The sequence below is a fragment of the Sabethes cyaneus genome, chromosome 3 (assembly GCF_943734655.1).
Source record: "Sabethes cyaneus chromosome 3, idSabCyanKW18_F2, whole genome shotgun sequence".
NCBI classification, from domain to species: Eukaryota; Metazoa; Arthropoda; class Insecta; order Diptera; family Culicidae; genus Sabethes; species Sabethes cyaneus.
Window position 1 is genome coordinate 224310598 of NC_071355.1, and position 12629 is coordinate 224323226.

Here is a 12629-nt window from a genome sequence, read left to right on the forward strand (position 1 = left end):
TCTTTCGATAATGGACGGCGGTAATTTCCGGTAGGTACTCTATACTATTTCTCGTTGACTGTAAACTTCGATTGAAAGAACAGTGGCTTGAACATTCTCTTCTCGCTGATCGCCAGCTACAGAAGGATCTCCGTCGGAAACTTGGGGCGGAAGATATACTTGACGTCATCATTTGCCTTCTTGGAAGGTGACGTAAAGTATTTGGTCCTCAGGCAGTTATTGCCATCCAGTGTCTAGTAGTTTTCGTCGCCCATTATGACTACGATATCATGCTTCGCCGAAAAGAGCCTGCTACTCAGACACAGTCAGCCTTGACTGGCGCATGCGCATAAAAAAGTTAATTTTGGGCAAGCACTTCTTCTCCGTTTAGCTGGTTGCTCAAACCTCCCGGCCCTAGGTGGGGACGATGAGACCACCTTGCTGTCAGTTTTCATTTTCAGCTTCTGCTGTTACGGTCGTGCAGAACTGTCGAGCATCCAGAACCACGCTTCTGATTGGCTCTATTCAGCGGATACGAAGTGCTTCACCATATTCAACTTCTTCGCTACGGGGTGGAGCTGGCAGTACGAACAAAGCATCAAGCGCAGTTGTTTGACTGTTTTCGCCATGGCTGTTAAATGCAAATCAACTGATAACGTGACATGAAAAATTGCTAAGATCAGTCCACGGCACTGAGTAGAATTAAATTGGATAAGGTCTCTTTGGTTTCTATAGTGAAATTTCTAAATTTATTTTTATCAGCTGTAAAGGCCTTTCTAATGAAGTTAGTAAGCATCTACGAAAAGTGGCATGATAGAAGCTTCTTACAGTTTATCAGATTTTGTTCCTCATCAAGACTTTGTTTACTGCTATATAAATGTTTCTCGTATATTACCTCACCTGAATGACTTCTTGATTTTGTGCGATTTAAAGGCAAACAACACGACAATTCGTGAGTACGTGGTGGATGTAAGGTACTCATATTCATACTACGTCTTTCCCATGAACACTTGCCATATGTTAAAGGAAGAACCCTAATCGGTCAAACAAATTTCACTTTCGTTAGCGAGCCCGTCCGGTGGTGGCGCTAATTGATTTGAAAATACACGTAACCTAAGCCAACAGCTTATTTGCATCCGCTAAACGAAGTTGCCACCACCAAAATGTGTGTTGCCTGCCTTGGTGCTAGCAAACCGCAGCGCAGCCGATAGGAACGGCAAATATTGGCACCTCATCAACTCTAGTCAATTTTGGGAGGCTTCTTTGAACCAATCAGTTACCCACCCATCACCCCGTTCCCAAGCTTTCCGCACCATCCATCGGGGCACAGAAAGGTGACAAACCGTTTTACAACTTCATCGGTTCAGTAAACAAAGATTGACGCCGGTGCCAGTTTTTTTTGTTTGCAAGCTCCTCCGAGGCTAAAAAGTTGCAAAGTGAATACCGAAACTGATTTAGTCATTTTCAATGCTGGTCTTCTTTGTTGTCACGCGGTAAGGTGCAGTGTGTAGAAAGCGAAAAGTTGACGTGGGTGTAGAGGCGCCTGTCGCACCCACTCAAAGCCATACGAATTACTTCATTGGAAAATCAACAACTCCGATGATGGGTGTGCGATACAAAGTGGTTGGTTGCCTTTGGTAGCGTTTATGACCGAATATAAGTTTCAAGCAATTCGAAATGATTTATTTACAAGTGCGGGATGATTCAAACGAGCTGCTAGAAATAAATTTTCTTATTCAATGTTAGCCGGCGGTAATTGATTCGTTTATTTTTCTATCGCAAATGGCAAATGGAAGTGGAACACTTTGTGATTCATTGCAGTCGTTGGCCAGCCAGATGTTTGCTAAGAAATGTAACGTTCAGAACGTAGGTATATACTGTATTAATAGATGAAGATAATAGTTCAATTAAACCTATCGGTCCCTTATTTATAAATTCATAACGGCATTTGATAGATTAGTTTTAATTGTAATCCGAATGATATTACGAAACTCAAACACTAAACTGGATACCGGTCGCAATCGAATTAGTTTTAAAGGGTCGAAATATTTGTGAAGTTTAGCAAAGTTGTAAGGCAACTTATCGCCAACGTCTGAATAGAAAGGTAGCACAGTCGCGACACTAATGTATGCCCATTCGTGGAAGCTCAGCACTGATCCGTTGCTACGACGCCAGTGAGTGCGTGGAATGCCTATATGTTGCGCTGGTGGCAAACGCAAAGCGCAACAAATTTGATCGTGCCTCAAACCTCGTGTCAACTAGTCAATTCACCCGTCAGTAATCCGTCGTCGTCGTCGTCGTCGTCGTAGTCCGACTATCTCATGGAAACTAAATTGATTGCGGTAGTCCAGCGGTAGTTTGTAGGTAAAGTCCCTTCTGTCCATCCAACCAACGACGTGATGCTGATGGTAGCAGAAGCAACTACCGCTCTTAACTGAGCGCAATTGGTGATTGGCGTGTCGTGTTCGTTCAAAATAGGATCAAGCACAACAACCCTCTTATTCGCTGAGACCTCTGTCAACGGTCGAGTCGACTTCACTGCCTGTTGTAAAAGCGATTGCTGAAACAACTGTCCCTAGCTAGTTGCGGTCAGCAGTGATCGGCCATCGTCGGAGACAATTTACCTGTCAATTTGTGAATACCTTAAATTAATTTTATGCGATCGAATCGTGGTTAATGTATATTGAATTTAAGTGATGTAATCCTGACAATTTCAATGAGATTGTTTATCTTCAAATATAGCGTCTCCCGACGGGACTGGGCAAATCCGACGGTTCGGCCGCATTGGATTGCTACGCGAATGCATTCTGTGTAGAATGCACTGCGCGGAGTGATCGAAACACGACATGCTCGGTCGAATTTTACTGCAAACATGATTGCCGCCGGTAAGATCATCCGGTTGAGACTGTGAGGCCCTTTCGATGCTGGAATAATTTGAGTAGCAGATTTCCAGCCTCTGAAAAATTAATTGTGTTTAGCTCTACCGTTCATAGCATTCCGTACACGTTGGCTGAACCCAAAACACTGAACTGATAGCCATAAATATACTTTAAAAAGGCAATTTTGAGACCAAATAAACAGAAATAGTAGGTTTCTAAAAGTGACTCAATAAATTAAAACAAAGCTATCAGTGAACAAACCAATGCATAGTAAAGATTTTTTCGGATATAGATGGTTCATCTCAACATGTTTAAATGCCACTTGAATAGATTCAAGTTTACGAATTTCGTAAGAACTTCTAGGAATTGAGTATTTTTGCATCTGTCGAGAACACAATTATAAATATTCGTGAACATATATTTTGTTGTTCACTGACCTTTTGTTTGTTTGTTTCGTATTAGTTGCAAATCGCCTTCAACTTGATCAAGTCTCGCATGTTGGGTCCTTCTGTTCCTTGTAACTCGTTTGTGCTCCACCAAAGATCGTCCGGAGCATCTTCCGCTCGAACACGGCAAGGGAGCACTCCCGAAAAAACTCGGAAGTGCCCCTGAAACGTACATAAAATACATCGCTCGATCCTATATTGCTTTGATCAGTTACGCCAATTTCTCCGGTAATCCGCATTCGTATATTATCTGTCATAGCTGTTTTCGGTCGATCGTAGTATATGCTGCTTTGAAAACAATAAATGTGCATCCCATTTCGCCTCGCAGTACGTCACTAAACTAACAAGCCGGTCGTCGCATAGGTCAACTGGAAGAGGCTGTAAGAGTCAATAGAATTGTAGAATTAGCCCCGCAATTGTCCTCTAGTTTTACAACAGAACAAAAGGTCAAGCTTCGATATCGAAATGTAGCACCTTCCTTTGATTTCGGCACATTTTATATGAGTTCCTGATATTTCTGTAAGATCTTTTAGATGGTGTAGTTGGTCCGCAATGGTACGAGTTTCCACGGCCGTGTGGAAGTTCCCTGTGAATCCTTTTTTTTGTTTCGGCTCTAGTCATTTTCATGTCATAGGTCATGCGTCCTCCTTCCAGACCTTGGATATTACAAAGTGTAGAGTTACAGTCAGCTTTTCTTTGCCGAGTTTTTTTAGTCATCTGAAACCTGATTACCCATTTAACCTCATGGAAAGCTGGTGTTGGGACCCTACTATCTTCCATGAGCATTTCAAGAATAACTTCCGTTCTGCCCCTTCTGCCGCATCACCATTGAGCTGTTCATCGAAAACGTACCTCTTCCTGTCGGCCATCTAGCGCACGTTTTTGTAAGAATGTCCCTCGTCCCGAAATATGTCAGATTAAGTGATTGGTTTAGCAATTCACGGATCGTGTGCATTTTTAGTGATCAGCATCTTTGGCTCGAGTAGTATGTTCCTCACAGTAGCATTTCTGCCAGTATTTTATTTTGTCAGCATATAAGAATGAATGTGTACGTGTACAGCAAAGTAAATGTAAATACCTAGACAGCGTTCCAGAGTCATGGTGAAACATAGAGATATATGTTTACTGTTATATATTTGGATTTAGACCTCCCATTTTTGTAGCGGCCAACTTCCTTTTCTCTTCCAGCCACTTGCACATCTATTTTCGTTTAGGAAATTCGCATAATGCTGGGCACCATTCTCATTTGGACGTACTTTTTCACTGGTAGCTTTCTATGTTGTCCTTTAGCAAGGAAACACATAATACTAGACAAACAAAGCCATCTTCCTAGTCGGGATCACCTCATCAGCTAATTCACTTATCTCTAGAAACATGTATGCAAGTTTAATGACAAACCGTCCAAGCGTTCCGGAGTTACGGCGGTGCTTACACAGAAATATTCATCTACATTAGGTTACCAAGTAGAACCTAATGGACGAAAAAGTTGTCCGAAGACCAGCAGTAGCTCGAAACGTCCGGACTAACTGGTATTTGAAAATCTTCATATTTATATCGCCGAAAACCGTCGACTTAAATCGAACAAACATTACGGTGGCGGCGATTATCTGAAATCAACATCTTTTTATTCTCCAAAGTAACAATTCTAAAACCACTTGGTTTTACTTGAATTTAACAAAGATTTTATTGCGGTGTTAATCATTACATCTGGTTTTATTATGGTGTTTCGAAATACCAAGAGGATACGAGCCGAAACACACTTATAGCTAGCTATAAAACCATAATAAAACTGTAAATAAAGCCAATTTATTATGGTTGCTCATGTTACTACAATAAAACTAGTTGGCTGCACCACTTCTCTTATAAACTTACAATAAGTGTGGTATAGCAATACAATATGGCGCACCAATCTAAATTGATCTTATTACGGTTACTTGTCAAACCGCAATAAATCTGTCAGTTTTATAGAGCTATTAATACGGTTACATCCTGATCAAACAGATTTATTGCTGCTATTATGAAGAATATTAGTGTTCAACACCGAAATCATTTGTTGTTCTAGTATTTTGTTTTTGCTCGCAAACAAAAATTCATCAAAGCAAAGTGTTTTGCAGAAAGAAAGTTATCATCAATCGGTTTTCTTGTCACAGGAAGCAAATAAAATGATTTTGCTAGAAATTGAGATTGACTAACTGAAAATATTTATTTTGTTAAAACGACTAGTTTCGAAGGTGCGTCGATTTTATTCACCTAGCATATCAATATGCACAGTAAAATTTAATGCGCATATCCTGCAAACCAACGGAGACTACTAGAAATTTATTAATTATTCTGCGGGATATTTTATTATGATCGCTATAAATCAAATCTATCAGTATGATCTGACGGTAAAACTTCAACTTTTCTGTTTACGAACGTATTTTCAAGTTAACAAAGCTGGCAAACTGCTTTAGCTTTTTCCAGAGCAAGCTGTATGCTTTGTATCGAAAACCTTCAATAAATTATGGCGGTAGCTGTCAAGCAGCGAAAAACATAATTAGTTTTATTGCTGCTTTTATCAGAGCGTGATAAGACTACTTCAGCTTAGGATCTGATTCTTATAGAGGTTATAAAAACCTTCCGAAGAGTGGGCCGCTTAGTCGAAAGGAAGTTTCATCTCGGTCATCAGAAAGTTCTGGTCATACTTTTACTAGCGGTTTTTTGAAATTGGTCATGAAAACCACTGGGTGGAACGAAATAAAACTGTTACTTGAGCTAGCAGCATAGAGCTGGAATGGCTTTTGCTGTATTAGGAATTGTTTTCTATTGTAGTCGGTCTTGGACTACTCGTCGCCAATTCGTTAAGCATCTCGAGACACGCAAGTCGGTTTCAACGTGGCATCCAAAACGTTGGGCTCCTCTGTTACACTCTATTTTTATCGCGATCAGTTTTTCCAAAATTGGAAAAAATGGCATCACCCGAAAAGCAACGTCGCAAATTTATTTTGCGCAAGCACCTGGAAATCCTCAACTCTCCCATCATGAATGATGAGACTTACGTCAAGGCGGACTTCCGGCAGCTTCCGGGGCTTCTGTACTTCACCACCTTGCACAAGTTTGATATTCCAGAGGAAGTAAGGATGCAGAAGCTGTCATAGTTTGCCCAGAAATACATGAAATACATTAAATACATCATGTGGCAAACGGTGTGCGCCGTTCGTGACTACCGGGACTGTAAACGGGTAGATCTACCTCGAGGAGTGTTTACAGAAGCATCTGCCTTCTCTGTCGAAGCAACACGAGGGCCCTACGATCTTCTGTCCGGATCTACCTTCGTGCCAATATTCAAAGAATGTATTGGAGTGGTACTAAGTCAACGGAGTCACTTTCGTACCCAAGGACATGAACGCCTCCAGCGCACCGGAACTAATGCCCATCGAAAAATACTAGGCTATTATGAAGCAAGCACTACGGAAAATTGAGAGACACTCTTTGGAGTCCCTCTTTTCTGATTATTACGGCGACATGAATGCATTATAACAAAAAATTTCCTCACGTTTAGCTAGATAATGAAGCTAGCAACCGATTCGTGCAAAGCTGGTGTTTTAAAGTGCAGTTGCATTACCGTGGGAGGTAAAGGAGGAAAGGCACGAAGAGAATCTCTCATTGTTATTTAGACCTTTTGAAAAGTTACATGAGAATTCATTAACCACATCCAGTTCAATAGTCCGTCCGTCAATAGTCACTGTCCGTGGGAGGCTAAAGATGTTTTATCTGGAGCCTCTTGAAATTATCCAGTGCAGTACCATCGCTAGTGGTTCTTTGCTATTTTTGTAGAGTTCTTCTTTAATAATAACATAATTAACGTGCACAACCCTCACCTTGGAAGTGTCGGTTATAAAACAGTAAAGCTTTGGGCTTTAAACTCTTTAAGACTTGGTCCTTTATCGATAGACTTCGCAGCCAGCTGCAGAGTATAGAACAATTATGGGGCTAATGTAACGTTCCTAAAGACTGTAGCAGCACCCTCTGCCGAGATTCGAACATACAACAACTGACTTGTTAGAACAGCATCGTACCTCATAGCTAAGTGGGAGGTTGTAAATACCAATGATGACAAAGACGGAATTTACGGGCAGGTGGAACGAGAAAAAGACTGCTGCCCAAAACATGGTATCAAACCCGTCATCGGGTACTATGCTCAGGCAGACTTGTCGACTTCAAAACGTGACCATACTTAGTAACTTTTCCAGTATAACCTCAGCCATGGGCACACCTAGAGATCATCCCACCATCACCAGACGGAATTACAAATCGACCTTGTTCTGACCACGTTAGAGCCTATCAGTGCGTTAGTCTTGGGTCGAACCACTACCACTACAGTGATGGATAAGATGCGTCAAAAACTATTTGTTGCTAGTAACATACGACTTTGACAAGCGAATGGTCGTGGGTTTGAATCTTAGTAGAATCAGGCCATTCGATGTCAAAGTGACTTTAGCATAGGTTTATTCTCTGGCCCCCCCTCATCACCCTTCCTTCATGCTGAGTTCTACATTATCCCGAAGACGCTTCTTATGGTTAGTATACTGGTATGAGCACCTAATGAGGTAATGGTTTTGAACCTCAGGAGGACTCACCAGTGCTAACTATAACGAGGCGAAACAGGTTTGGTATAGTAGGACATGCATCGAAGCATGGATGAGCAAACCCTCAACACATAAGCACGCATAAAAAAAAATATAAGCTTATCGTTTACTCAATAACGATAAAGCACAGAAATGCAGTGCAGAATACAGCATACACCCGGGCAACATTACAATAGATCAAGAATGTTGTGGTCAAAGTGATAAGCCCATACAAAAAAAAAAAAAAAAAACATGCGATAGCGGCTTCCGCTAACACGATTGAAGCAACCGAATGTCGCCGAAAGCTATGTGTTATTGCTCGAAACCGCGCTACCGGAAGAGGGTAAAGCCCCTCTTGGGGACTGCTGGACTATCAATAAAACAGCCATTAACAGCGTAGCGGAGAACGTCTTAGACCGTGTGGTACCGAATCGATACTAATGTTGCGTAGAGCCACACGTCATATTTTGGAACGAGACAAACAAATCCGACTCTTCCAGTGGAAAAAGTGCCACCAGGAAGAGGAAGAGTACGAGGAACTCTGTACCGCTGTACCGCTTTTGTGAATCACGGAAGTTCTGTCAAAACTCAACGAATCCTGCAAGCGCGTGGGCCCAAATGTACAGAGACAAAAATAGAAGCATAATAGCTGACGGCCGTGCGATGATCGAAGGGTGGGAGTAGCACTACGACGAACACCTAAATGGTGTGCAGGTGGAAGACCGTGATAGTGAAGGAAATGACTTCATCGATAAGTAAAGCTAAAGAAGCGGGCTGGCGAGGAACTTATCACAATGGGCCCAGACAAGTTGACCATCTGTTTGCAACAATTGATTGTTAAGAGCGCGGGGGATACAGAACAACTACCGGAGGACTAGAAAGACGGTGTTATCTGCCCCAGGTGATAGTTACATTGTGAGAATTACCGAGTGATCACTATCCTGAATGTCACCCACAAGGTACTTTCCCAAGTCATCTTCCATCGACTGTCGCTAATAACCAATTGATTCGTTGGGAAGTTATCAGAAAGTTAAGGAAGTGTCGGTCTAGAACGAATCACATCTTCACCCAGATCCTTTAGAAATGCCGCGAATTCCGAATCCACATGCATCACCTATTCATTGATTACAAAGCCGCATATGATAATGTAAATCGGCAAGAACTATGGACGAAAACGGCTTTCCGGGGAAGCTTACTAGACATATCTTGACTACGATGGATCGAATGATTTCAGCGCTGTGTGAGAATTTCGGAAGAATTATCAGACCCATTCAATTCTCGCTGGATACTGGATACAACATGGAGATAGTCTTTCCTGCCTGCTATTTAAAATTGCGCTTGAACACGTCAACGCGTCGTCAGCGTAATTCTAGCAGTTTTTTCATTGGTTAGCAGATAGGTTGAGAATCTGCTTTGACGACGACGTACATACTATTGGCAGAGCATTTGAGGCGGTGGAAGATCAGTACACCAGACTGAAACGCGAAGTAGCAAAGATTAGGTTGAAGATAAATACGTCTAAAACGAAGTATACCCTGAGAGAGCGACATTGTCCGTTTAGGCAGTAGTCGACTGAATGAGTCGGAGGTAGTCGACGAGTTCGTGTAACTTGGTTCACTGGCAACAGAAGACAGCATAACTAGCTGTAAGATTAAAAAGCGTATTGTCAGCGGAAGTGGTGCCTACTATGGACTCCGCAAACATTTTCGGTGGAATAAGCAGAGCCTCCGTGCAAAGTGTACATTGTACAAAACGCTCATTAAGCTGGTTGTCCTCTACGTGCTTGAAACCGTGGACACGGCTAAAAGAGGACCTAAGAGCTCTCGGAGTTTTAGAACAACGGTTCATCTTTGGTGGTGTGCAAGAGAACAGTGTATGGAGACGAAGAATGAACTGCAAATTTGCACGTATCTACGGCGAACCCAGTCTTTAGAATGAATACGTTGGGCAGGACATATTGCTAGAATGTCGGACAATTAAGTATCCTGCACAAATGGTTTACGCATCGAACCCAGTAGCAATAAGACGAAGAGGGCACAGCGAACGAGCTATAGCGAGATCTGACGAGCACTGGGTGTCCGCGGAACTAGAGATTAGCGGCCATGGACCAAAATAACGGGTGACAACTAAAATTTTGGAAGTTTTTCGAGGCCCCTATACTCAACAACAAACGAGCTCAGGGAGAAATGAGAGTGTGTATTTCTCTCCTCTTTCTGCAAGTATTTTTTGTTTTGTTTATGCTTGCCAAGTTTTGCTAAAAATAGCGTCAAAACAAGAAGCATTCCGCGAGCGCGTTGTACACTTCTACGCACTTCCACAGAAATCTCGAGAAAAAGTTGACGGTACAACCTTTAAAAAGCGAATATGTTGCGGCTTCGACGGTTTATCATATCCTAAGATGCCCAACAACTATTCGCAAGCAAGGTAGTGGAAGACCAGCCAAAATTATGGACACAGAAGGACATCGTTTTCTTTCTTGTTTTTTTTTAACAACAAGCCCTCTGGCTTGGCTATCAATTAAGATGCACCAGACGAATGTTTGAAGAAAATTTTGATCCTGTTTCTACAAAAACATCATGCAGATGGACAATACGTGTTTTGGCCGGATAGAGCATCATCGCATTATGCCAAAAAAACACGATCGTTCCTGATTACCCATTCGATCCCATTTTTACCCGAACACCACGACCCGTAAAATCTGTCTTTGAGTTCCTTGGTGTATCAAGAGATGCATTCGCAAAGTTGGCCTGACCGTACAACGCTCCTGTTTTGACGTCAAACGAAAGCTTTGCCGAACAGCCGATTACGGACCGTTTTCAAATGTACACTAATTTGTTTTCAACAATGGATAATGTATCTTTCACTTCGGTAGATCAGATCTTCTTCAGGTATCTTTGTCTTTTTTTGACAGCTTGAGAAAAAAATTCCAAAATTTTAGTTGTCACCCTTTAGATGGAGGAATACCGCAAAACTCTTTGAGCAATGGAGAACTGGGAAGATGTATGAATGTACTGATTTTCAGTATACTTCGACAATTTTTGCCTAACTTCACATGGTAATTTCAAAATCAAAATTGACCATCGGTGCCTTTATCCAATTCTCTCCAAGCTCAGATCCGAAAGGGTTTTCCCGCTGCCTCCGTCCGCAGGGTTCACATATGCAGATGGATGGGTGAGAATGCACAGCTCAATATGCATTTATTTATTATAATGATCATGCGGTCTCTTTTCGACCACACCGCCGCCACCGCCGAAGCCGCGTTGCTGCGGCCGCGGTCATCCAGTTTCCGCCAAAAATGGGTTGATCGGAGCATCGTGACACATCCTCCTCCCGGTGCCTGTTACGGTTTGAAAATGTAAAAGAGAAAATTGCCCCCTCACCGATTATTGCCGCCCGTTCCGTTCTTAAGCCGCCCATATCGACCGTCTCGTCCAGGTTTAATTTGACATGACAGTAGCCCGGTTCGCAGGGCAGGCAAGAGACATAAAAACAATAACAGACCGCGAGCGAGGACTGACTGAGACAAGGTAGGCTGTTTGTTTGTTTTATTGATCCGATCGCTAACAAATCTTCGACAGTCAGGCAGGATCAGAGAGCATTTTACAGCATAGATACGGTGTGTCAAGTCGATTTCCTGTGACTAACCGCACAGATCCTCCCCCCTTCCCACGCGGAATCTCCGACTTTTGCCATTAACAATGAGCATGTGCATGCATGAGGAGGTTCTGGTTTTAGATTGGATTTTTTTTCGGCATGTTACAAGCCACACGGCACGGGTGGTGACGAAGTAGATGATCGGCCGGAGAGCAGCATCCGAACATTGACTTTGGCATCCACTCCTGTGGGATATTGCGGGAGGCTGCATGAGGTTCAATCAAAATTGCATTTACTTTGGCTTTGCCATGATGCACAATGCTGAAGTAAAGCCTTCCTTGATCACACTGATTTTCGCCGCTAAATGTTATTTATTGTCGTTACAATATCGTTAAATTCCACACTGAGAAAGTAGTGAAATGCAAGGAGAAGCTTGAATTGCAAGGAAATCAGTATTGCTGGCAATAGTTTACCACGGCTTAAATAAAACGATCTAAAGCTTACAGTACTTACCCCTGGTCAATATCCTCCGCATGCTGCGCTTGATTGTCCACGAGCAGTTCCACATGTTGTTGCGGAATTGGTTTTCGCACTCCCGAAAGCCCAGATTGATGCCACGTTTGATTTCCCGCATCAGAGAAGTGTCATTTTTGCAGATGTCGGCCAACTTTCCGGAAAGGCGCTTGGTTTTCTTGTTTCTATTTTCGCATACCTGCGCCGGATCCAGTAGAATGTTGCTGCCTTCAGCCCTGATGGGAATATATGTAGAGATGTAATTTGAAAATGAGAGACGCAATCAAACCCGGTTACGTAAAGTTTATTTCTACGAAACGCAAGTGCGCTCATAATCGTTAAATTGGTAGTTATAAACTTCGGCGTGCCCCCTACACGCCTGTCTTAATTGGAACTAAAGCAACGGAACAAGAGGAAGAGAAGTGAAATATTACATGAAATGGTACAATTGTCGATCATTGCCACTATCCATTCCGCGGTTGCAGGCGGGTGAAATTGAGCTCGGCAGGAAGCGGAGGCGGGAAAAATAGTCGTAAAAGATCTATTTCTTGTTTGTTTACAATAAATAATTTTAATTTAAGTGCAATTTGTACATAGTCCAGATCTTTGTA

At 42.4% G+C, this 12629-nt stretch overlaps 1 protein-coding gene across 1 annotated transcript in view; it reads right to left on the reverse strand.

The window, feature by feature from the left end:
* LOC128743103 (protein Wnt-6) overlaps window positions 1–12629 on the reverse strand; it is a 41395-nt gene that overhangs the window by 7133 nt on the left and 21633 nt on the right. Inside the window, exon 2 of the mRNA XM_053839626.1 lies at window positions 12019–12254. Coding sequence (XP_053695601.1) covers window positions 12019–12254 — 236 coding nt within the window. The remainder of the gene's footprint in view (window positions 1–12018; window positions 12255–12629) is intronic.